Source organism: Heptranchias perlo, chromosome 26 (genome assembly GCF_035084215.1).
Source record: "Heptranchias perlo isolate sHepPer1 chromosome 26, sHepPer1.hap1, whole genome shotgun sequence".
Lineage (NCBI taxonomy): Eukaryota > Metazoa > Chordata > Chondrichthyes > Hexanchiformes > Hexanchidae > Heptranchias > Heptranchias perlo.
In genome coordinates, this window is record NC_090350.1 from 13,055,602 (window position 1) to 13,080,548 (window position 24,947).

Genomic DNA, 24,947 nt, shown 5'->3' on the forward strand with positions numbered 1-24,947 from the left:
GAGCCAAGCCACGCTTTATTTTTGCCACAGTGACGTCACACAAATGATACGCTTCAGTATAATTTACAAACACATAAATGAGGGTTGTGAATCTTTGGAATTCTCTACCCCAGAAGACTGTGGATGCTCAGTCGTTGAGTATATTCAAGGCTGAGATCAATAAATTTTTGGACCCTAAGGGAATCAAAGGATGTGGGGATCGGGCAGGAAAGTGGAGTTGAGTTCGATGATCAGCCATGATCGTACTGAATGGCGGAGGAGGCTCGAGGGGCCGTATGGCCTACTCCTGCTCCTATTTCTTATGTTCTTATGTGACGACCTAAACAAACCACTTCTTCCCATGAAGGTGATTCTTTAAAAGCTTTGAGTACCCAGTGTTCCCACCTTGTAGCACACTGACAGGTTTGCTCAGGAACATAAGAACAGGAGTAGGCCATTCAGCCTCTCGAGCCTGTTCCGCCATTCATTTGAATCATGGCTGATCTGTATCTTAACTCCATTTACCTGTCTTGGTTCCACATCCCTCAATACCCTTACCTAACAAAAATCTATCAATCTTAATTTTGAAATTTTCAATTAACCTTCAGCCTCAACAGCTTTTTGGGGGAGAGAGTTCCAGATTTCCACTACCCGTTGCATGAAGAAGTGCTTCCTGACATCACCCCTGAATGAAGAGATTATGCCCTCTTGTTCTGGATTCCCCCACCAGAGGAAATAGTTTCTCTCTATCTACCCTATCAAATCCTTTAATCATCTTAAACACCTCGATCAGATCACCCCTTAATCTTCTATACTCAAGGGAATACAAGCCAAGTCTACGCAACCTGTCCTCATAATTTAACCCTTTGAGTCCAGGTATCATTACGGTGAATCTGGGCCGCACCCCCACCTAGGTCAATCTATCCTTTCTGAGGTGCGATGCCCAGAACTGAACGCAGTCCTTAATGTCTAACAAGTAAGAAATTAAGAGGTATACACATTTGACCACGGAACCAAAAGAAAGTAAAATTCACGGTGAGGTAAATATCCTGTCTCTGAATTTGCTTTTCCTCTGCTTCCTACTGAGAAAAAAATCTCATCGGGTTAAACCCTGGTGCAGGGTCTGCCATCTGCTTTACGGTGATAGATTTCAGTCATGTAAAAGCTGAGCCCCGTCTGCCAACTCTTTCTGAAACAGGGTGGGAAGGCCTCGGTCCTGTGGGCAGCTCCAGAAGCCATCGAGTACCATCGATACAGCACAGCCAGCGACGTGTGGAGCTTTGGGATAGTCATGTGGGAGGTGATGTCCTATGGAGAACGACCGTACTGGGACATGTCCAATCAAGATGTGAGTTTCATAATTGGAACCTGAATGCATAATTTTCACTCGATTCAGGCAACAGTTCAACAAAATGGCTGATAATGAATTTTTAACCTCTCCCATAGGGCGGGTTGATATATATAGCTGTTCACAGTTCTGCATGTTATACTTGATCGTTTGTAGCATAATTACATTTTCTGATGCAATCTTCTTCCAACTAAGCGTGTGATCAGCAATAGAACATTATTGTTACTGAATATTCAGACCCATAATTTTGTCTGATAGAATTTTACACTAAGGGACCATTTAACATTTCAGTAGCACGAAAATTGTGGACTTATTGTTGATTTGGCAGAGATTAAACTCCCCATATAACAGATTGTAAATTTTCACGACCTTTGGGTCTCCATCTTAAAGTGATGACTCTGTCATCCTGTGTTGCCTTTGTAGGTGATTAAAGCAGTCGAGGAAGGTTTTCGTCTTTCTGCTCCCATGAACTGCCCGTCCCGGCTCCACCAGCTCATGCTGGAGTGCTGGCAGAAGGATCGCAACGACAGGCCCAAATTTGCACAGATGCTCAGCATCCTTAACAAGATGGGGCGCAATCCCGACAGCCTGAAATCTGCCCCCAACGGCTGCATCAGGTAAATGCCAACTGGAGGCTTTGCCCGTGTTTGTGTCTTACTGATCGGATTGGATCTGGGATGGCCATGCGATCGTTCACGGTGCTTTATTTATGGTCTGTTTTACTAGCGATGATATAACCACTGCATGCAGACTTTGCCATTAAAGTCCCATTGTGATTCTCTAATCATCGACCATCTGCTCCGTCTTATTAGCAGCTAACCTGATATTTGTACTTGCAAAAATCTGTCCCAGTAGTAATGTATTGTTAAACGTAAACTACTTTGGAACCATCGCACTCTCTCCTATTCAAACCCATTCTTGGAAATATGAAACTATATAAATATATAAGAGAATGCTTTGGAAACATTTGAGTTCCTTAACCCTTTGAAGTCCTTCAACTGATCCTGTTAACAATTTCTGGTACCTGGGTTTGAATGCAGCCCAGACTGAGGAAAGTCTCCCCTGTTTAATGATTGCAAGGTCAGTATTTGGAGTGTCTCCCATCAGTTCCTTGTAAATGCAGATGAAGTGCACCAAACTTTTAGCACAAAGCATCACTTATTGAGCGGCCTCCCTTGTAGAAGCCGCAAGGATATCTGGTCTGGGAAAGGGACAATTCATACCTCTGCAGCGCAGCTCGTCCTTCTGAAGAATGGGTTTTTAAAGCACATTAATGAAGAAGTTAGAAGGATTTTTTATCTTACAACAGACCCTGCTCTACCTGACCTGAGAGTGCTTGATGGGATCTGCAACCCAGTGCCTACACTGTGTTGTACCTGATTTGACAATATTTCATACTGTCAATGGGTACCCAAGGTGAAAGAATGGTCCATTCCCAGCACTGACATCTCATACCGTGGGCACAAAGGAATGAAATATGAACTTCATATCTATTTATATATTCTAACTAGTAGATTGCCTGTAACGTACCTCAAGGTGAATCAGAAGATACAGTGTTTATGACGTGGGCAGTTTAGGCGAACAGCAAATATCCCTCCCATTCCCTGCAGACACAGGGACTCCAACACCCCCACCCACAACAGGATTTCTCTCCTCTCCACCTGCACTCCTGCGTATCTTTCTTCCCCTCTCCTTCCTACCTCTCCCCTTCCCTCCTTACCCTTTTGTTTTTAGTGGTGAATGAGAAACTCTCATGGTGGGAACATTTTTTTGCAGTTGGGTAGAATTTTTTTTTTTTGATGGGTTGTAATTAGGGAGCAAATTGTAATTAGAGCAAAATGTTTGAGTAACCTGACTGGTGGATAATGAAAATCGAAAATAAACAATTAGACTTAAACACTTAACTAATGAGGAAAAGAAATTGACTTCATGGCTCGACAGATACGACATACATGACAGACGCAAGAAATGCTGTTCTTACTATATAAAGTAGGGCACTTGGTTGTGCTTTTCTCTCTCCCATCGCCATGGTGACATGACAGACATCGTTGGCTGCAACACTCCATCTGGTTGGTTATGAGGTCACCAGAGGATTAAAGATGGTGACACATTGGCCCAGATGATCAAGTGATAATCTGCTGCTGATTGCTCGAAAAGTAACATTCGGTATGTTTGTGTTTTAAAGAAAAAATGTAGCAGTACCTGAGATTTGAGAGCTGCCTGTTGCATAACGGTTTGCTTTGATCTGTTGCAGGGTAACATTTTGATTTTGGACATATTTTAAGCTTTTCGACTTGTTGACAGACCCAGTAGGTGCACCTGCCAGAATACATAGAATGTACAGCATGGTGACAGGCCATTCATCCCCTCTGGTCTATGCTGGTGTTCATGCTCCACACGAGCCTTCTCCCTCCCGACTTCATCTAACCCTATCAACATAACCTTCTATTCCTTTCTCACTCCTATTTATTTACCGACCCCATCAATGCATCAATGCTATTCGCCTCAACCACTCCTTGTGGCAACGCATTCCACATTCATACCACTCTTTGGGGAAAGAAATTTCTCCTGAATTCCCTATTGGATTTATTAGTGACTATCTTATATTTACGGCCCCGAGTTTTGGCCTCCGAACAAAAAAAAAAGTGGAGGAGCGTATTGTTATTGAATTCGGTATCAATCCAATTTTTGTAATATCCTATTTATTTGGGGGGTATTTGTGAGTGGTATTGGGAAGTGAAATGCACAGGGCAGAGCATGTGACCATGTGGACGTGATATCGTCACCCTGTAATGGCAGGTAGCATTCCAGTGCCTGCAAATTTACTTTTGTTAGGAGGGAGGGAGGGAGGAATGCAGTGCGACAAGTGAGGGTGTTTTGCTAACCTCAACTTGTAATTTTATTTGATTGTAATGATTTTTGCTAAAATTTGAAATCAAACAAGCAATGTTTTCGGGCAGGTGCCAATGCACAAGAGATTATCTTTTCCATTACTGATGTGGGCTGAACAGAGTTTGCCAAACTGATTGCTCCCTTTTACGTCATATTTCAATCCTCTTGATAGGTGCACCGTCACGGCAACATCGACATGGGCATTCTGATTGGTCTGGTATAACATTTAAAAGACCATCTGCGATATTTGGTTTGAAATTAGTGATTATTGTGGAATTCTGAGAAATAATCTCAACCCAAGAATTCTTATTTAATGTGCAGCTGTGATTTGAAATTCTGCTTATATTCACCATGTATTGTATTCTGCAACTAAGAGCGTTGTTATACAATTTACCTCATTTAAACTCAAGCTTGTAATTGGTATCAAATTACAATTTAAAATACAGTGTGCCTAATACACTTCTCCATTAAAAATGGTTTGTTATACACTGAGAATCAGATTCCCTCCCATTCCTCTCTTGCTGTTTTTATCCCTTCACCTCTCTCATCTGCTATTTTGTCTCCTTTCTTTTCTCTCTCGCTGCGTTCTCCCTCTCATTCACTCACCCCGCACTCCTCGCTCTCCCACTCCTCGCCCTGCCTCTCCTCGCCCTCCCGCTCCGCACCCCCTATTGCTCCGCGCCCCCTCACTTCCCCCAGCACCCCCTCTCTGCCCCCCGCGCCCCCTCTCTGCCCCCCGCGCCCCTCTCGCCCGCACCCACTTTCTCGCCCACTCCCTCCCTCTCGCCGCGCCCTCCCTCGCTCCACGCCATCTCTATCTCACCCTCTCTCGCCCCGCAACCTCTCCCCGAACCCTCTCGTTCCGCCTTTTCCCTCTCGCCCGCGCCCTCCCTCTCGCCCGCGCCCTCCCACTCGCCCGCGCCCTCCCTCTCGCCCACGCCCTCCCTCTCGCCCATGCCCCCTCCCGCTCGCCCCGCACCCCATCAATATCTCACCTCTCTCCCTCTCCCCACTCCCCGCTCCCCGTCCCTTTCCCCGCTCCCCGTCCCTTTCCCCGCTCCTCCTCCCTCTCCCCGCTCCCCCGCTCTCCCCCCGCTCCCCCGCTCTCCCCCCGCTCCCCCGCTCTCCCCCCGCTCTCCCCCCGCTCCCCCGCTCTCCCCCCGCTCCCCCGCTCTCCCCCCGCTCTCCCCCCGCTCTCCCCCCGCTCCCCCGCTCTCCCCCGCTCTCCCCTCGCTCTCCCCCCGCTCCCCCGCTCTCCCCCCGCTCTCCCCCCGCTCCCCCGCTCTCCCCCCGCTCCCCCGCTCTCCCCCCGCTCCCCCGCTCTCCCCCCGCTCCCCCGCTCTCCCCCCGCTCCCCCGCTCTCCCCCCGCTCCCCCGCTCTCCCCCGGCTCCCCCGCTCTCCCCCGGCTCCCCCGCTCTCCCCCGCTCCCCCGCTCTCCCCCCGCTCCCCCGCTCTCCCCCGGCTCCCTCTCCCCCCTCCCCCTCCCTCTCTCCGCTCCCCCTCCCTCTCACCCGCGTCCTCCCCGCACCCCCCCACTATCTCACCCCTCTCTCTCCCCGCTCTCTTTCTGTCTCCCCGCTCTGTGCCCCCTCTAGCTCCGCACCCCCCTCTCTCTATCTCACTCCTCTCTCCCTGCAACTCCTCTCTTTCCCCGCTATCTCACCCGGCTCCCTCCCACTCGCCCTCCTCACCCTCTCTCTCTTTTCCCCAACCCCTCGCTTCGCCCCTCTCGTTCCGCCCCGTCTCGTTCTGCCCCCCCCCCGCTGTCCATCTCGCTGTCTCTCGCTCTACATCGACCTCTCTCGCTCCGCACCCTCTCTCTCCCCCCCACCTCTCTCTCCCCCTCCCCACCTCTCTCTCCCCCTCCCCACCTCTCTCTCCCCCTCCCCACCTATTTCTCTCCCTCCCCACCTCTCTCTCTCTCCCCCCACCTCTTCTCTCTCTCTCCCTTCCCCCACTCTCTCTCTGTCTCTCCCTCCTCTCGCTCTCTCTCTCCCCACCCCTCTCTCTCTCTCCCACCCCTCTCCTCTCTCTCTCTCTCTCTCCCACCCCTCTCTCCCTCCTCTCTCTCTCACCCCACTCTCCTAAGCGAGAGCAATCAACGTCCCACCCTCTCTCTCTCTCCCCACCCCTCTCTCTCTCCCCACCCCTCTCTCTCTCCCTCTCTCTCTCCCTCCCCTCTCGCTCTCTCTCTCCCCACCCCTCTCTCTCTCCCCACCCCTCTCTCTCTCTCCCCACCCCTCTCTCTCTCCCTCTCTCTCTCTCCCTCCCCCTCTCGCTCTCTCTCTCCCCACCTCTCGCTCTCTCTCTCCCCACCTCTCTCTCTCTCCCCACCTCTCTCTCTCTCTCGCTCTCTCTCTCCCCACCTCTCGCTCTCTCCCCACCTCTCCCTCTCTCTCTCTCCCTCCCCACCTCTCTCTCTCCCCACCTCTCTCACTCTCCCCCCACCTCTCTCTCTCTCCCGACCTCCTGCTCTCTCTCTCTCCCCACCTCTCTCTCTCTCCCGACCTCCTGCTCTCTCTCTCTCCCCACCTCTTGCCCTCTATCTCTCTCTCCCCACCCCTCTCTCTCTCCCCACCCCTCTCTCTCTCCCCACCTCTCTCTCTCCCCACCTCTCGCCCTCTCGCTCTCTTTCTCTCTCTCTCTCCCCACCTCTCTCTCTCTCCCCACCTCTCTCTCTCTCTCCACCTCTCTCTCTCTCTCCCCACCTCTCTCTCTCTCTCTCCCCACCTCTCGCTCTCTTTCTCTCTCTCTCTCCCCACCTCTCGCCCTCTCGCTCTCTTTCTCTCTCTCTCTCCCCACCTCTCTCTCTCTCCCCACCTCTCTCTCTCTCCCCACCTCTCTCTCTCTCTCCCCCCCTCTCTCTCTCTCCCCACCTCTCTCTCTCTCCCCACCTCTCTCTCTCTCTCCCCACCTCTCTCTCTCTCTCTCTCCCCACCCCTCTCTCTCTCCCCACCTCTCTCTCTCTCCCCACCTCTCTCTCTCCCCACCTCTCTCTCTCCCCACCTCTCTCTCTCCCCACCTCTCCCTCTCCCCACCTCTCTCTCTCCCCACCTCTCTCTCTCTCTCTCCCCACCTCTCTCTCTCTCTCTCTCTCCCCACCTCTCTCTCTCTCCTGACCTCCCGCTCTCTCTCTCTCTCCCCACCTCTTGCCCTCTATCTCTCCCTCTCCCCACCCCTCTCTCTCTCCCCACCCCTCTCTCTCTCCCCATCCCTCTCTCTCTCCCCACCCCTCTCTCTCTCCCCACCCCTCTCTCTCTCCCCACCCCTCTCTCTCTCCCCACCCCTCTCTCTCTCCCCACCCCTCTCTCTCTCCCCACCCCTCTCTCTCTCCCCACCCATCTCTCTCTCTCCCCACCCATCTCTCCCTCTTCCCACCCATCTCTCTCTCTCTCCACCCCTCTCTCTCTCCCCACCTCTCTCTCCCTCCCCACCTCTCTCCCTCCCCACTTCTCGCCCTCTCGCTCTCTTTCTCTCTCTCTCTCCCCACCTCTCTCTCTCTCTCCCCACCTCTCTCTCTCTTCCCACCTCTCTCTCTCTCCCCACCTCTCTCTCTCTCTCCCCCTCTCGCCCTCTCGCTCTCTCTCCCCACCTCTCGCCCTCTCGCTCTCTTTCTCTCTCTCTCTCCCCACCTCTCTCTCTCCCCACCTCTCGCCCTATCGCTCTCTTTCTCTCTCTCTCCCCACCTCTCTCTCTCTCTCCCCACCTCTCTCTCTCCCCACCTCTCTCTCTCTCCTCACCTCTCTCTCTCTCCCCACCTCTCTCTCCCCACCTCTCTCTCTCTCTCTCTCTCCCCACCTCTCTCCCTCTCTCCTCACCTCTCTCTCTCTCTCTCTCCCCACCTCTCTCTCTTTCCCCACCTCTCTCTCTCTCCCCCCACCTCTCTCTCTCTCTCCCCACCTCTCTCTCTCTCTCCCCACCTCTCTCTCTCTCTCCCCACCTCTCTCTCTCTCTACCTCTCTCTCTCTCTCTCCCCACCTCTCTCTCTCTCTCTCCCCACCTCTCTCTCTCTCTCTCCCCACCTCTCTCTCTCTCTCCCTACCTCTCTCTCTCTCTCTCTCTCCCCACCTCTCTCTCTCCCCACCTCTCTCTCTCCCCACCTCTCTCTCTCTCCCCACCTCTCTCTCTCTCTCCCTACCTCTCTCTCTCTCCCTACCTCTCTCTCTCTCCCCACCTCTCTCTCTCTCTCCCCACCTCTCTCTCTCTCTCTCTCCCCACCTCTCTCTCTCTCTCCCCACCTCTCTCTCTCTCTCTCCCCACCTCTCTCTCTCTCCCACCTCTCGCTCTCTCGCTCTCTCTCTCCCCATCTCTCTCTCCCCACCTCTCTCTCTCTCTCTCTCTCCCCACCTCTCTCTCTCCCCGCCTCTCGCTCTCTCCTCGCCTCTCGCTCTCTCTCTCCCCATCTCTCTCTCTCTCTCCCCACCTCTCTCTCTCTCTCCCCACCTCTCGCTCTCTCTCTCTCCCCACCTCTCTCTCTCTCTCTCCCCACCTCTCTCTCTCTCTCCCCACCTCTCTCTCTCTCTCCCCACCTCTCTCTCTCTCTCCCCACCTCTCTCTCTCTCTCCCCACCTCTCTCTCTCTCCCCACCTCTCGCCCTCTCTCTCTCTCCCCACCTCTCGCTCTCTCTCTCTCTCCCCACCTCTCGCTCTCTCGCTCTCTCTCTCTCCCCACCTCTCTCTCTCTCTCCCCACCTCTCTCTCTCTCTCTCTCTCTCCCCATCTCTCTCTCTCTCTCTCCCCACCTCTCTCTCTCCGCACGCTCCTCACCTTCTCTCTCCTCATGCTCGCTCTATCGCTTCTCTTTTTTTTGTTCGTTCACGGGATGGGCGTCGCTGGCGAGGCCGGCATTTATCGCTCATCCCTAATTGCCCTTGAGAAGGTGGTGGTGAGCCGCTGCAGTCCGTGTGGTGAAGATTCTCCCACAGTGCTGTTCGGCAGGGTGTTCCAGGATTTTGACCCAGTGACGATGAAGGAACAGCGACATATTTCCAAGTCGGGATGGTGTGTGACTTGGAGGGGAACGTGGAGGTGGTGCTGTTCCCATGTGCCTCCTGCCCTTGTCCTTCTAGGTGGTAGAGGTCACGGGTTTGGGAGGTGCTGTCGAAGAAGCCTTGGCGAGTTGCTGCAGTGCATCCTGTAGATGGTACACACTGCAGCCATAGTGCACCGGTGGTGAAGGGAGTGAATGTTTAGGGCGTTCCTTGTGGTGCCAATCAAGCGGGCTGCTTTGTCCTGGAAGGTGTCGAGCTTCTTGAGTGTTGTTGGAGCTGCAATCATCCAGGCAAGTGGAGAGTATTCCATTATACTCCTGACTTGTGCCCTGTAGATGGTGGAAAGATTCTGGGGAGTCAAGAGGTGAGTCACTCGCCTCAGAATACCCAGCCTCTGACCTGCTCTTGTAGCCACAGTATTTATGTGGCTGGTCCAGTTAAGTTTCTGGTCTGTGGTGACCCCCAGGATGTTGATGGAGGGGGATTCGGCGATGGTAATGCCGTTGAATGTCAAGGGGAGGTGGTTAGACTCTATCTTGTTGGAGATGGTCATTGCCTGGCACTTATCTGGCGCGAATGTTACTTGCCACTTGTAAGCCCAAGCCTGGATGTTGTCCAGGTCTTGCTGCATGCGGGCACGGACTGCTTCATTATCTGAGGGGTTGCGAATGGAACTGAACACTGTGCAATCATCAGCTGACATCCCCGTTTTTGACCTTGTGATGGGGGGAAGGTCATTGATAAAGCAGCTGAAGATGGTTGGGCCTAGGACACTGCCCTGAGGAATTCCTGCAGCAATGTCCTGGGGCTGAAATGATTGGCCTTCAACAACCACTACCATCTTCCTTTGTGCTAGGTACGAATGGAGAGTTTTCCCCCTGATTCCTATTGACTTCAATTTTACTGGGGCTCCTTGGTGCCACACTCAGTCAAATGCTGCCTTGATGTCAAGGGCAGTCACTCTCACCTCACCTCTGGAATTCAGCTCTTTTGTCCATGTTTGGACCAACGCTGTTATGAGGTCTGGAGTCGAGTGGTCCTGGCGGAACCCAAACTGAGCATCGGTGAGCAAGTGCCGGTTGATAGCACTGTTGACGATGCCTTCCATCAGTTTGCTGATGATTGAGAGTAGACTGAAGGGGCGGTAATTGGCCGGATTGGATTTGTCCTGCTTTTTGTGGACAGGACATACCTGGGCAATTTTCCACATTGTCAGGTAGATGCCAGTGTTGTAGCTGTACCGGAACAGTTTGGCTGGACGCGCGGCTCGTTCTCGATCATCTCTATCTCCTCACTCTCTCTCTCCTTGTCGTCTCTCCACCTCACCTTCTCTGCCATTACCCTCCCACATTCTCTCCTATCGTCCTTTCTCTCCCAATGTTTCTGAATCACTCTACAGTCTGCGGGCCTAATTATAGCCCTTTTCTTGTAAACTGAAACACTCTCATAGAGTCATAGAGTTATACAGCACGGATAGAGGCCCTTCGGCCCATCGTGTCCGCGCCGGCCATCAAGCCCTGTCTACTCTAATCCCATATTCCAGCATTTGGTCCGTAGCCTTGTATGCTATGGCATTTCAAGTGCTCATCCAAATGCTTCTTGAATGTTGTGAGGGTTCCTGCCTCCACAACCCTTTCAGGCAGTGAGTTCCAGACTCCAACCACCCTCTGGGTGAAAAAGTTCTTTCTCAAATCCCCTCTAAACCTCCCGCCTTTTACCTTGAATCTATGTCCCCTTGTTATAGAACCCTCAACGAAGGGAAAAAGCTCCTTAGTATCCATCCTATCTGTGCCCCTCATAATTTTGTACACCTCAATCATGTCCCCCCTCAGTCTCCTCTGCTCCAAGGAAAACAAACCCAATCTTCCCAGTCTCTCTTCATAGCTGAAGCGCTCCAGCCCTGGTAACATCCTGGTGAATCTCCTCTGCACCCTCTCCAAAGCGATCACATCCTTCCTGTAGTGTGGCGACCAGAACTGCACACAGTACTCCAGCTGTGGCCTAACCAGTGTTTTATACAGCTCCATCATAACCTCCTTGCTCTTATATTCTATGCCTCGGCTAATAAAGGCAAGTATCCCATATGCCTTCTTTACCACCTTATGTACCTGTTCCGCCGCCTTCAGGGATCTGTGAACTTGCACACCAAGATCCCTCTGACCCTCTGTCTTGCCTAGGATCCTCCCATTCATTGTGTATTCCCTTGCCTTATTAGTCCCTCCAAAGTGCATCACCTCGCACTTTTCCGGGTTAAATTCCATTTGCCACTGTTCCGCCCATCTGACCAACCCATCTATATCGTCCTGCAGACTGAGGCTATCCTCCTCGCTATTTACCACCCTACCAATTTTTGTATCATCAGCGAACTTACTGATCATACCTTTTACACTCATATCCAAGTCATTAATGTAGACCACAAACAGCAAGGGACCCAGCACCGATCCCTGTGGTACCCCACTGGCCACAGGCTTCCAGTCACAAAAACAACCTTCGACCATCACCCTCTGCCTTCTGCCACTAAGCCAGTTTTGTATCCAAAGTGCCAAGGCACCCTGGATTCCATGGGCTCATACCTTCTTGACCAGTCTCCTGTGGGGGACTTTGTCGAAGGCCTTACTGAAATCCATGTATACCACATCCACTGCGTTACCCTCATCCACACGCCTAGTCACCCCCTCAAAAAATTCAATCAAATTAGTCAGACATGATCTTCCTGTGACAAAGCCATGTTGACTATCCCTGATTAATCCTTGCTTCTCCAAGTGGAGACTAATTTTGTCCTTCAGAATTTTTTCCAATAATTTTCCTACCACTGATGTTAGGCTCACTGGCCTGTAGTTCCCCGGTTTTTCCCTACTCCCCTTCTTGAATAATGGTATTACATTAGCGGTTCTCCAGTCCTCTGGCACATCCCCTGTGGCCAGAGAGGTTCTGAATATATGTGTCAGAGCCCCCGCAATCTCCTCCTTTGCCTCACACAGTAGCCTGGGATACATTTCGTCCGGGCCTGGGGATTTATCCATTTTTAGGCCCGCCAATACCTCCTCCCGCTCGATGTTAATATGTTCGAGTATATCACAGTCCCCCTGCCGTATTTCTATGTCTACATCGTCCTTCTCCATAGTGAAAACAGATGCAAAAAATTCATTTAGAACCCCTCCTACATCTGCCGGCTCCACACACACATTGCCATTTTTGTCCCTAATGGGCCCTATTTTTTCCCAAGTCATCCTCTTACCCTTAATATACTTATAAAACATCTTAGGATTTTCCTTTATTTTGCTCGCCAGTGTTATTTCATGGCCCCTCCTTGATCTCCTAATTTCTTTTTTAAGTATCCCCCTGCACTTTTTGTACTCCTCTCGGGCTTCCTCCGTCTTTAGCCTTTTGTATCTGCCAAAAGCCCTCCTTTTTTTCCTAATCCATTCTCGTATATCCCCTGACATCCAAGGTTCCCTGGAGTTCTTGGAACCACCCTTGACCTTTACGGGAACATGTTGCCATTGTATGGTCTCAATCTCCCTTCTGAAAGACTCCCATTGCTCCGATGCGGATTTTCCTACAAGCAGCTTATCCCAGTCCATTTTGGCCAGATCCTGCCTTATCCTATTAAAATCGGCCTTCCCCCAATTTAGAACCTTTATTTCCGGCCCCTCCCTATCCTTTTCCATGACCACCTTAAATCTCACCGAATTATGGTCACTGTCACCAAAGTGCTCACCTACTAGCACTTCTTCCACTTGGCCGGCCACATTCCCTAGAATTAGGTCCAGTACCGCCCCCTCTCTTGTAGGACTTTCTACGTGCTGGCTCAAAAAGCTCTCCTGGATGCACGTTAAGAATTTTGTACCCTCTAAGCCTTTTACACTCTGAGTATCCCAGTTAATATTGGGGAAGTTGAAATCCCCCACTATTATTACCCTATTATTTGCACAATTTTCTGAGATTTGCCTGCATATCTGTTCCTCTATCTCCCCCTGACTGTTTGGGGGCCTATAGTACACTCCCATCAAAGTGCTTGCCCCCTTTTTGTTTTTAAGCTCCACCCATATGGCCTCATTAGAGGAACCTGCTAATATATCATCCCTCCTTATGGCAGTAATTGATTCTTTAATTAATATTGCAACCCCCCCTCCTCTTATACCTCCCCCTCTGTCTCGCCTGAAGATTCTGTACCCCGGAATATTGAGCTGCCAGTCTTGCCCCTCCCTCAACCATGTCTCTGTGACAGCAACAATATCATACTCCCATGTGTTTATCAACACCTTCAGTTCATCCACCTTATTCGCAAGACTCCTTGCATTAAAATAGATGCCATCCAGCCTTGCCCTCACATATTAGCCCTGTCTTCCAAGCTGACTTGTTTTTTTCTCTATATTTGGCTGCACATCACCCCCTATTGTAGCTCCACTCTGTATCCCATCCCCCTGCCAAGTTAGTTTAAACCCCCCCCAACAGTGCTAGCAAACCTCCCCGCAAGGATATTTGTCCCGCTCTGGTTCAGGTGCAACCCGTCCGACTTGTACAAGTCCCACCTTCCCCAGAAGCAGGCCCAGTGATCCAGGAAACTGAAACCTTCCCTCCTGCACCAACTCTTTAGCCACGCATTCATCTGTTCTATCCTCCTATTTCTATACTCACTAGCCCGTGCCACTGGGAGTAATCCAGAGATTACAACCTTTGAGGTCCTGCTCTTTAATCTGCTACCTAGCTCCCTAAATTCTTGATGCAGGACCTCATCTCCCTTCCTACCTATGTCGTTGGTCCCAATGTGGACCACGACCTCTGCCTGCTCACCCTCCCCCTTGAGAATGCCCTGTAGCCTCTCCTATGACACTGGAAGTTTTGCTATATTTTTTATACTGCAACATTCATTTTTGAAAACCGACATTAATCGGAACAGTCATTGATGCTGTCTGATGTTATTTGAAGGGCTTTATTGTGACACTGATGCTGCAGAACAGGTTATTTCAGAACACTTGTGCTTACAAAACTACTTTGCACAACTGAGCTGAAATCTGTCAATATTATTTCATCAGAAATGTGGACGGGAAGATTTTTTCACATTTTTATGCTTGTCACCGTGCCTTAGTGACATCTGTGTGATCATCATCAAACTGAGCTTCAAACCCCACATCCTATCAGTCACCATGGCCACTTACTTCCACCTCCTCAACATTGGCCACCTCATCCTCACTGCCCACTGGAGACCTTCTTTGTGCTATTGCTACCTCAAGATTTGACTGTTCTATCTCTTCCAAAGCTCTGCTATCTGCATCCAGCTCATCCATCATCCCTGTCTTCTGCGAGGTCCATTGATTTCTCTGCACCCCAATGCACTGAATTCAAATCTTTGTCCTTGTTTACTAATTCCTCCATAGCCTCGCCCCATTCCTACCTCTGCAACCACCCCCAACCCTGTGTCCCAACTCGTGTCCTTGAGTCCTCCAAGTCTGGCCTCCTGTGCATCCCTTCCTCCTTCCTGTCACTCCTCCATTGGTAGCAGAGCTTCCAGCTGCCTCAGCCCTATTCTATCCCTTCTACTACCACTTGGCGTCAGCTTGGCTCGGTTAGTGGCACTTTTGTCTCTGAGTCAGAAGGTTGTGGAATCAAGTCCAGCTGTAGCGACTTGAGCACAGAGTCGAGGCCAATGCTTTAATGAGGGAAGTTTTTCATTATCGGAGCTGCCATCTTTCAGAAAAGATGTTAAACTGAACTCTGCCTGCTCTCTCAAATGGATGTAAAAGATCCCATGGCACTGTTTGAAGAAGAATAGTGGAGTTATCACAGTGTTCTGGCCAACATTTATCCGTAAACCAGCACCACCAAAAAATAAACAGAACAGCTGGTCATGATCTCACTGCTGTTTGTGGGACTTTGCTGCGTGCAAATTAGTTGCTGTGTTTGTCTACATCATTACAGCAGCTACACTACAAATGTAATTCATTGGCTGTGAAATGTTTTGGGGCAACCTGGTTCTCTGATTTTTTTATATCGAAGAGATTGTGAGATTGCAAGCGAGGGGTGGGATGGGTTTAGATTGAGTGACTGTGGGCGAGGGTGGGATGGGTTTAGATTGAGTGACTGTGGGTGAGGGGTGGGATGGGTTTAGATTGAGTGACTGTGGGTGAGGGGTGGGATGGGTTTAGATTGTGTGACTGTGGGCGAGGGTGGGATGGGTTTAGATTGAGTGACTGTGGGTGAGGGGTGGGATGGGTTTAGATTGAGTGACTGTGGGTGAGGGGTGGGATGGGTTTAGATTGAGTGACTGTGGGTGAGGGGTGGGATGGGTTTAGATTGAGTGACTGTGGGTGAGGGGTGGGATGGGTTTAGATTGAGTGACTGGGTGAGGGGTGGGATGGGTTTAGATTGAGTGACTGTGGGTGAGGGGTGGGATGGGTTTAGATTGAGTGACTGTGGGTGAGGGGTGGGATGGGTTTAGATTGAGTGACTGTGGGTGAGGGGTGGGATGGGTTTAGATTGAGTGACTGTGGGTGAGGGGTGGGATGGGTTTAGATTGAGTGACTGTGGGTGAGGGGTGGGATGGGTTTAGATTGTGTGACTGTGGGCGAGGGTGGGATGGTTTTAGATTGAGTGACTGTGGGTGAGGGGTGGGATGGGTTTAGATTGAGTGACTGTGGGTGAGGGGTGGGATGGGTTTAGAGTGTGTGACTGTGGGTGAGGGGTGGGATGGGTTTAGAGTGTGTGACTGTGGGCGAGGGGTGGGATGGGTTTAGATTGAGTGACTGTGGGTGAGGGGTGGGATGGGTTTAGATTGAGTGACTGTGGGTGAGGGGTGGGATGGGTTTAGATTGAGTGACTGTGGGTGAGGGGTGGGATGGGTTTAGATTGAGTGACTGTGGGTGAGGGGTGGGATGGGTTTAGATTGTGTGACTGTGGGCGAGGGTGGGATGGTTTTAGATTGAGTGACTGTGGGTGAGGGGTGGGATGGGTTTAGATTGAGTGACTGTGGGTGAGGGGTGGGATGGGTTTAGAGTGTGTGACTGTGGGTGAGGGGTGGGATGGGTTTAGAGTGTGTGACTGTGGGCGAGGGGTGGGATGGGTTTAGATTGAGTGACTGTGGGTGAGGGGTGGGATGGGTTTAGATTGAGTGACTGTGGGTGAGGGGTGGGATGGGTTTAGATTGAGTGACTGTGGGTGAGGGGTGGGATGGGTTTAGATTGAGTGACTGTGGGTGAGGGGTGGGATGGGTTTAGAGTGTGTGACTGTGGGTGAGGGGTGGGATGGGTTTAGAATGTGTGACTGTGGGTGAGGGGTGGGATGGGTTTAGAGTGTGTGACTGTGGGTGAGGGGTGGGATGGGTTTAGAATGTGTGACTGCGGGTGAGGGTGGGTTGGGTTTAGATTGAGTGACTGTGGGTGAGGGGTGGGATGGGTTTAGATTGTGTCGTATCAGGACTTGATTGTCCAGCTGGCTTTTTCCTGTCCTTTTTTGCATGTTCATAAATATAAATGCAAGTTGGTTCTTGTTTTTTCTATGTAAAGTGCCTTGAAACATTTATGCCATTCAAGTATTATCCAAGTAGTGGTAACTGCTGTTAACATTAAGAGTTTGCAGCAACTAGCAGACATTAAGAGTGAAAGTCATTCTGTGCATATGGTTAAGTTGATAGCTGTATGGGTGATGAGGTTGGAGAAGGTGGAACAATGTTGGCCAGTGCTGAAACATGCAGAGTGGAGGGGACGCATGGAGCAGAGGTGGGTTGTTTTTTATTATTCATTCTCGTGATGTGGGCATCACTGGCAACACTGGCATTTATTGCCCATCCCCAGTTCCCCTGGAAAGGTATGATACAACCGATGGCTTGCTCGGCCACTTCAAAGGGAAGTTAAGAGTCAACCACATTGAAATGGGACTGGAGTCACATATAAACCAGACCAGGTAAGGACGGCAGGCTTCCTTCCAATTGGGTTTTTTCAACAATCCACCAGCTTTTTTTTCCAGAATTCAAATTCTCAAACTGCCATGGTGGGATTTGAACTCACATTCTCTGAATTAATAGTCCAGACCTCTTGAGTTATTAGTCCAGTAACATAACCACTGCACCACCGTATCCACTACTTGCATCGTACTTGAATGACAGAAATGTTACATTGTCAGGGATGAGAGAAAGAAATCTGTAATCTGATGTAGAGGCTTGAGAGAGCAGTGAAGAGGGAATTGGGACAGATTGCTAAGCATCTCGTGAGAACAGATTTAGGACAAGTTACTGTGCAGTGGATGGTAGCTGCCACTCTCACTGTACTGTGGGAGTTGGAAGAGGGATGATCCCTGGGAACACCTGCTAACCTACATGGTGAGGCAAGCAGTTATTCGGTTGTTTGTGCAATTCTTTATCATTGGAATAAAGGTGTCCTACAATTTAGGAGAGGTATTACTAAGAGTGCCGCTCCATCACTGTCATAAATTGGAGAGGACCATGGACATGCTCAGCCGACATCAGCTGTGGGCTCTTGCAGTCGGGAGCCTGCATCAATTCAGCGGGATAGACATCGTGCTTTCAGGCGCAGATCAAGTGATTTAAAGGCTCAATATTTCCGATCAGCATTCAGAAACATTGAAAGCTCAATCGATGCAGGTGCTCAGCCCTAGAGGCCGTGGTTGGCATTGAATGAATAGATCTGAGGGGCTTCAACCAACCTGAGGTAGCAGGACCCCATGATGGTGCAATGCAGCACTGACCCAGTATTTACCCGTTAGGCGAATTTTCTTGATTTGCATCATAAGCACTTCACATAAAATACCTTCTTTATTGTTTTTCTTAAAACATAACTTAGAGATATTATCACAAACAGTGTGGTAATCAGGAGGAGATTATTTTCTTTTTCTGATAATGATATTTTTAAAAACTCCAGCAATGTAAAGCAAAATCGTGTTTGATTAACTCGATTGAGTTCTTTGATGGAGTAACGGAGAGGGTAGATGAGAGTAGTGCGGGTGATATTGTGTATATGGATTTTCAAAAGGCATTTGATAAAGTACCACATAATAGACTTATTAGCAAAATTAAAGCCCATGGGATTAAAGGGACAGTGGCAGCGTGGATACAAAATTGGCTGAGGGACAAAAAGCAGAGAGTAGTGGTGAACGATTGTTTTGCAGACTGGTCGGCAGTATACACTGGTGTTCCCCAGGGGTCTATATTAGGTCCACTGCTCTTTTTGATATATATTAATGATCTGGACTTGGGTATACAGGGTATAATTTCAAGGTTTGCACGAAACTCGGAGGATAGTAACAGATTTCAGGAGGACATAGATACACTGGTGAAATGGGTAGACACATGTCAGATGAAATTTAACACAGAGAAATGTGAAGTGATGCATTTTGGTAGGAAGAATGAGGAGTGGCAATATAAACTAAATGGTACAATTTTAAAGTGAGTACAGGAACAGAGAGACCTGGGGGTGCATGTACACAAATCTTTGAAGGTGGCAGGACAAGTTGAGAAGGCTGTTAAAAAAGCATATGGGATCCTGGGCTTTATTAAGAGGCATAGAGTGCAAAAGAAAGGAAGTTATGCTAAACCTTTATAAAACACTGGTTAGGCCTCAGCTTTGTGTATTGTGTTCAATTCTGGGCTTTAGAGAGGGTGCACAGGAGATTTACTAGAATGGTACCGGGGATGAGGGACTTCAGTTATGTGGAGAGACTGGAGAAACTGGGATTGTTCTCCTTAGAGCGGAGAAGGTTAAGAGGAGATTTGATAGTGTTCAAAATAATGAACGGTTTTGATAGCGTAAATAAAGAGAAACTGTTTCCAGTGTCAGAAGGATCAGTAACCAGAGGGCACAGATTTAAGCTGATTGGCAAAAGAACCAGAGCTGACATGAGGAAACATTTTTTATGCAGCGAGTTGTTATGATCTGGAATGCACTGCCTGAAAGGATGGTGGAAGCAGGTTCAATAATAACTTTCAAAAGGGAATTGGATAAATACTTGAAGGGAAAAAAATTACAGGGCTATGGGGAAAGAGCAGGGGAGTGGGACTAATTGGATTGCTCTGCCATAGAACAGGTACAGGCACGATGGGCCGAATGGCCTCCTGTGCTGTATGATTCTATGAATGAATATCTCTGCATCGTGAGAGTCAGAAATAAGTGTAAAACCAGATTTTCAGTACTCCATTTAGAAATGTCCAGACTTCCCCAGCTGTATAAGTGATAACCCTGATTAATGAAGGGACACAGAGACAGCAGCAAATGTAACAGACCTTCTCTTTGTAACATTCAGGATTCAGTCAAAAACTCTTCCCCTTTTTATGAATCGTAATACCAGTGACTTCTTATCTCTGTGTTTTTATCAGCAGACCTCAGAACCTGCACATTCCCCTCATGGACCAAAACTTTCCAGCATTCCCAAGCTTTGACTCGGTGGGAGAGTGGCTGGATGCCATTAAGATGGGCAGATACAAGGACAACTTTACTGCTGCTGGATACTGCTACCTGGAATCGGTCGCAAGAATGACAGTCCAGTAAGTGATCTTTAATTTAGGCAAACTGCCAGTAATCTGTGCATTTCTTCAATGGTGCAAGTATAAAAGTAGAATTAATGCACTCATTACCCACCTGATGTATTTCCTGCATTTGAAGTTTTTCAGTTATTTGTATACCTTGCAAACCTCTCGATATATCCAGGAAGATCCCTGCCAACTTGTGCAGACTTCTTTCTCTCGGGTAAACCTACTGACTGCTCTACTCCATCGCCCTGTCTGGAGCAGTGAAGTTTGGGAGTTTGCCTGTAACACTGGGAGCTGGGGCACGTGGCCCAGGAACTTTTTGGATGACTTGTAAGATATCTAATGGCCAGAAACCAACCTTAGTAATTGCCCTCCCTCCTGTCTGTGAGTTTTATGCTCACCAAATTGAGACTGTCATAGTGTGGCCACAGTATGAGCATTGCACAACAATATTAAAAAAAAAACATGAATTTAGCTAGTGCCTTTAACCACAGATAAACATCCCAGTGCCGTCTCACAGAGGCATAAGAAAAGCAGATGCTGAGCAAAGGAAAGACAGATTAGGAAGGGTGGACAAAAGTTTGGCCAAAGAGGTGGCTTTTCAGGAGGGTTTTAAAGGAGGAGAGGGAGGTGGAGAAGTTTAGGAAAGGAATTCCAGAAAGTGAGACCTAGGCAGCTGAAGGCATGGATGCCAATTGTAAGGCTGGGGGACTGCACCAGAGGCTGGGGTCAGAGGAACGGAGAATAAGGAGGGCGTTATAGGGCTGAAGGACGTTGCAGAGATAGGAAGGGATGAGGACGTAGAGGGTTTAAACATAAATATGATCATTTAAAATTTGAGGCATTGGGGGACCAATAGCAAATTTGGTCAGCAAGGATGGGAATGGTGGGAAAGTGGGACTTGGTATTTCACATATAGGTGAAGTATCTGGGGCAATTTTATTTCATATTTAATCAGTTTTGTTTTAAATGTCCACTATGGGGGGATGGGGGAGGGTGGGTGGTGACACGGTGAGCACCTAATAGCACGTTCAAATAACATGATCTGTACTAAAGTGATAGCAGGGTCTATTTCCTGGCTCTGATGCAACTGATAGAATGGCACATCACCCGGGCCCCCTTTTTGTTGGTGGGTGAAGTGGAGATACTGCAACATGAGGTGGATGCGAAGAGGCTGGCCTTGTTCGGCACTGTAGAGTGCCCTCCTCAGAGGACAGCATGCCTGGCCGGAGGTGGTCCAAGGTCACTGCAGTGTGCACGACCCACCCCATGATCAGCCATAATCTAATTGAATGACGGAACAGGCTCGAGGGGCTGAATGGCCTGTTCCTATGTTCCTTCCTATATTCCAATGTGCACTACCCACACGACCTGTGAACAGATACGAGGGAAGATGTCACATAGCAATGAAGCTCTCAAGATAAGAATACCCAAGGGTGCCATTTACCAGGTACATGGCCCAAATGTGGACCCCACAAAGTGTCACATTTACTATAGGTCCATACCAGGCCCTCAAACAACCTTCCAACTTTTTCATTGCTTATCATTAGGTCAACATGGAAGCAGTTGTGGAACTCTGCCATCTGCTGTACTGATTTACAACCAAATTTGAGAACAGAGTTCCTGAAATTTCCCATTGTTTTCTTACCAAAATTCAGGTCCAGAAATGCTCGTGTATCGCATCCATATAATGTCAAGGACGCACGTCAAAAAAAAATCTTGATCATGATACAACAGTGTTATCAACAAAATGAATACAATGATCACGATATCCCATTCATTCATTCTAAAATTCAATTCAAGCATCACCTAAATATGATCAGTCAGACTTTAAAAATATTTATGTTTTGTGATACTATGGTGGTAATGTGTTATTTTAAACATTAATTTTAGCAGGCAACATTTTGCAGTACACAAATTGACACATACTATAAATGGATTTTGTGTTCACTGAAACTTTGCGTTTGGAACTGCCGTTCAGCCCTGTCAAAGTTGTGTGTGTGAAATTGGTAAATTCTTATTTGTCATTTAGCTTAACCGTGCCTTGTTAGTCTCTTGCTTGTTTTCTTGGGGTTTAATGATGATCTTAGAATTTAATACAGTTTTTTGGAGCTCTAATTTCCCCCACCCCCCCCCCCCCCCCCGATTTTGATGATAAAAATGAAAAACACTCGCAAAAACCAGGGGTTTTAAATTGGCTATAAAATCTGATTGTAAAGGTCATTACTCATCCTGCATGTCCATACTCCAGAAAGGTGCTACTTACAATTGATCCCCTTGACACACTCACATTGTCAAAGGGCTTCATTCATAAAATGGTTGTACAAAACCATTGGTAGCTTACTGTCACACAGGATAGGCTGCAGGACACCATCAATGACCACTCCCACTCCACCACTGGACATGCAGCAATGCTGTGTCATGCTGCTGTTGCTGCTCAGTGGAAAGGGCGAAGAAATTGTTGACCATGCTGACCTGTACTGTTTGATACAGCACATTGGCTGGTACTGCACCTGATCCCTGTGCTAGCTTACAACAGATGGCGCAGATCTGCAATTGGTTCCCTAGAGCCTGTTGTGCTAGGTCCCCACTGTCGTAGACAGGCTGGTTTGCCAGAACCTGCAGGTATGGTTGTTGGCATAAATGGCAGGAGTGGGCAGGCTGGCCCATGGTGCCTGCTAATCTCCCTGGTACGCCTTTTCATTTTATACCCACATCAGCCTTGAGATACTATATTTGCGGAGCTTCCAAACCAACCTCCATTGTCAATTTTAGCTTATCAACTGCCACAGGACTTTTCACTTGTGCCATGACGCTCGTTGAACGCCTGTCAAAGTTTGATTGTAAGACCTCCTTTCCTCTCTTTTTCCTGCACTTCATGTTCTGCTGGAATCTTAGAATGACTTCAATCACAGTCGACTTTCCAGTGAATTAGCAGACAATATTCAGTCATTTACATACACATTACCCACTATTAGAAGAAACAAAATCTCCCCCAGATTTTTTTCATAAAAGTGCCAATAAAAATTAATAACAGAAACCAGTACTAAAAATATACAGCAAAAATTTGAAAATATAAAAGAACCGAAAACCCCAGACCCTTTGAGCAGTCTTACCTATGCAGCTTCCGTTAGGACCAGATAGGTCAGGAGAACATCCAAACAAATCTCGATCACACTCAGCTTTTTGGAAAAACCTTTTTAGACTGGTACAGATCCTATTTTTTTGTATATGAGCCAGATTTTCTAATAACCACAGTGCCTGTTCTGCTGCTCAAGCACCAGCCTTAGCAACTGAAAAATACACCTATCACATTTTAATTCACTGTAATTTACAGGGGCATTGAAGATTCTAAATGCAGAAAATGGAATTGCAGACGTGATGCATCTACTATACATTAAAACTGGTCTGAGGATTCCATGGCTTTTGTGCCTGTGGGTGGCACAGCACATGTAACGTTATGTGACTAATTGAGTATAGTGGGGCAGCACCTAATGTTACGTGACAGCCCGAAATGAAACCATTAATAATTAACTGGTGTACCTTTCTAAAAAAAAATTCATTATTGCTACCTTCCAAACAGATAGTACTTTAAAACTGCTTGTGTGGTCTTAAAGTGATAGGCATATCTTCTGAATAAAAGGAAATATGCAAAGCAACGTCTTTCAGAGTCCATCCTTGAATTGACCTTGTAACTTACCAAACACGCAAAATCTGAAGCCAAAAAGGCGACTGTGGATCAATAAATAATCTTGACGGAGAATCGGACAACCTTATTAAACAGCAGAAGCCGCAGATTTCATACACCAAAAGTGTAGCCATAGTCAAATGGCCTTTGTAAAAGGACAGGAGACTAGTGGTTCAAAACTGCGCATGATGCCCCTTTAATTCTCCACACAGACTCCACTCCCGCTATACTTCTGCATTGAGCATTAATTTGCCCCTACCCTACACTGACCAGGCTCTGATGGCCTGAATACCCCAACCAGATATTGGCTGTTGGTCACCAAGTGAATGGAAACCACAAGCAGTAACATTGCGCATTGGTAAGACAGAAATAGTTCCTATGAAATTTCCTCTCCAAAACCAAGAACCCATGCCCTCCCCCTTTCCAAGAAAGTGACCATAATCAGTAAGGCCATGTCCATAGCCTAATACGAATCCTCCCCAAAATATTTAGCAACAAAGACACTAATTTTGATCAGACTGGTCAATCTCCCTTTGCTTGGCACACAGGGAGTTAAGACCGAGTCCAGTGTTCAGGTCAAACGGCCCCTTCTCCAGGGCTTCCGTGGATCTTCCGCCCAAGTTATGGTGGACGATCGGGAAAACCTCTGCGAACATTGAACTCCACAAAGTGATGCCTGTGTCATTTAGCCAAGGGACGGCCTAGAAAAGTCCGTCCGCCCTGTATTTCTAGCATTCCCAATTTTTCTTCTTGAGTTGCTGGCTCTAGAGAAAACTGCACTCCTGCCCAGGCACTGGCATGAATTTCACCCATTTAAGACATTGAAGAAAATATGATTGACACACTATGTTTTTCTCTTTCTCTGCCACACCCACTCAAACACCGCCCTCTCACTCTCACATATAAACACCATCACATCAGTCCAGTTAAACAGTGCAATTATATTTTAAAGCCCTTACGTTTTTCCGAATTTGCGAAAAGAGCCTCCAATGACTTAGTCACTAAATGTACTTCTCAGTCACTACTGACCATAGAGACTAGAGGATTAGGTTGGATGAGTCAGTTGTCAGGTAGTTCTACAATTGGCCTCAATGCCTTTGAACTATGGAGGAGGGTAAAAAATATCCAGGGTTCTTGCTTCTGATTGCAGCAAAGTGCATCAGGCAGGGCCACAATTGGACTCAATGTGATGCCCCTCACACTCCAATAACCAACCAGCGCTTACTGTTCTAGGCTTGTACATGGAGAATAGCCACATGGGCATGGTACCCGAAGGCCTGTGAAAATCCACCACAGCCAGAACCTTCAGAAAAGGGGGCAAACCGGAGAGAAAAGTAATAAAAAAACCCCACAGAATTTGTGAACAATATTGAGCATTTGTAATACGGGCTTTTTGAAAGTATACAAAAGGAGTACGTGATCACTCAGGTAATGCCTCTCATCCAAACCTGTCTGACCTTGATGGAACATATCAGCCCCCCACTCCGATGCCTGGGTCACTACATCCATCTCAATTGAAGCTGTCACCCAAGGAACAGCCTTTAAGTATCAGCCTTTCGGGATGTGATG

At 48.4% G+C, this 24,947-nt stretch overlaps 1 protein-coding gene across 2 annotated transcripts in view; it reads left to right on the forward strand.

Annotated features, from left to right (window-relative positions):
* Window positions 1-24,947, forward strand: part of LOC137342512 (ephrin type-A receptor 7-like) — a 362,022-nt gene that overhangs the window by 336,341 nt on the left and 734 nt on the right. For both annotated transcript variants that reach the window (XM_068006436.1, XM_068006435.1), the window contains exons 14-16: window positions 1,178-1,327; window positions 1,751-1,944; window positions 19,538-19,705. In XM_068006436.1, coding sequence (XP_067862537.1) covers window positions 1,178-1,327; window positions 1,751-1,944; window positions 19,538-19,705 — 512 coding nt within the window. The remainder of the gene's footprint in view (window positions 1-1,177; window positions 1,328-1,750; window positions 1,945-19,537; window positions 19,706-24,947) is intronic.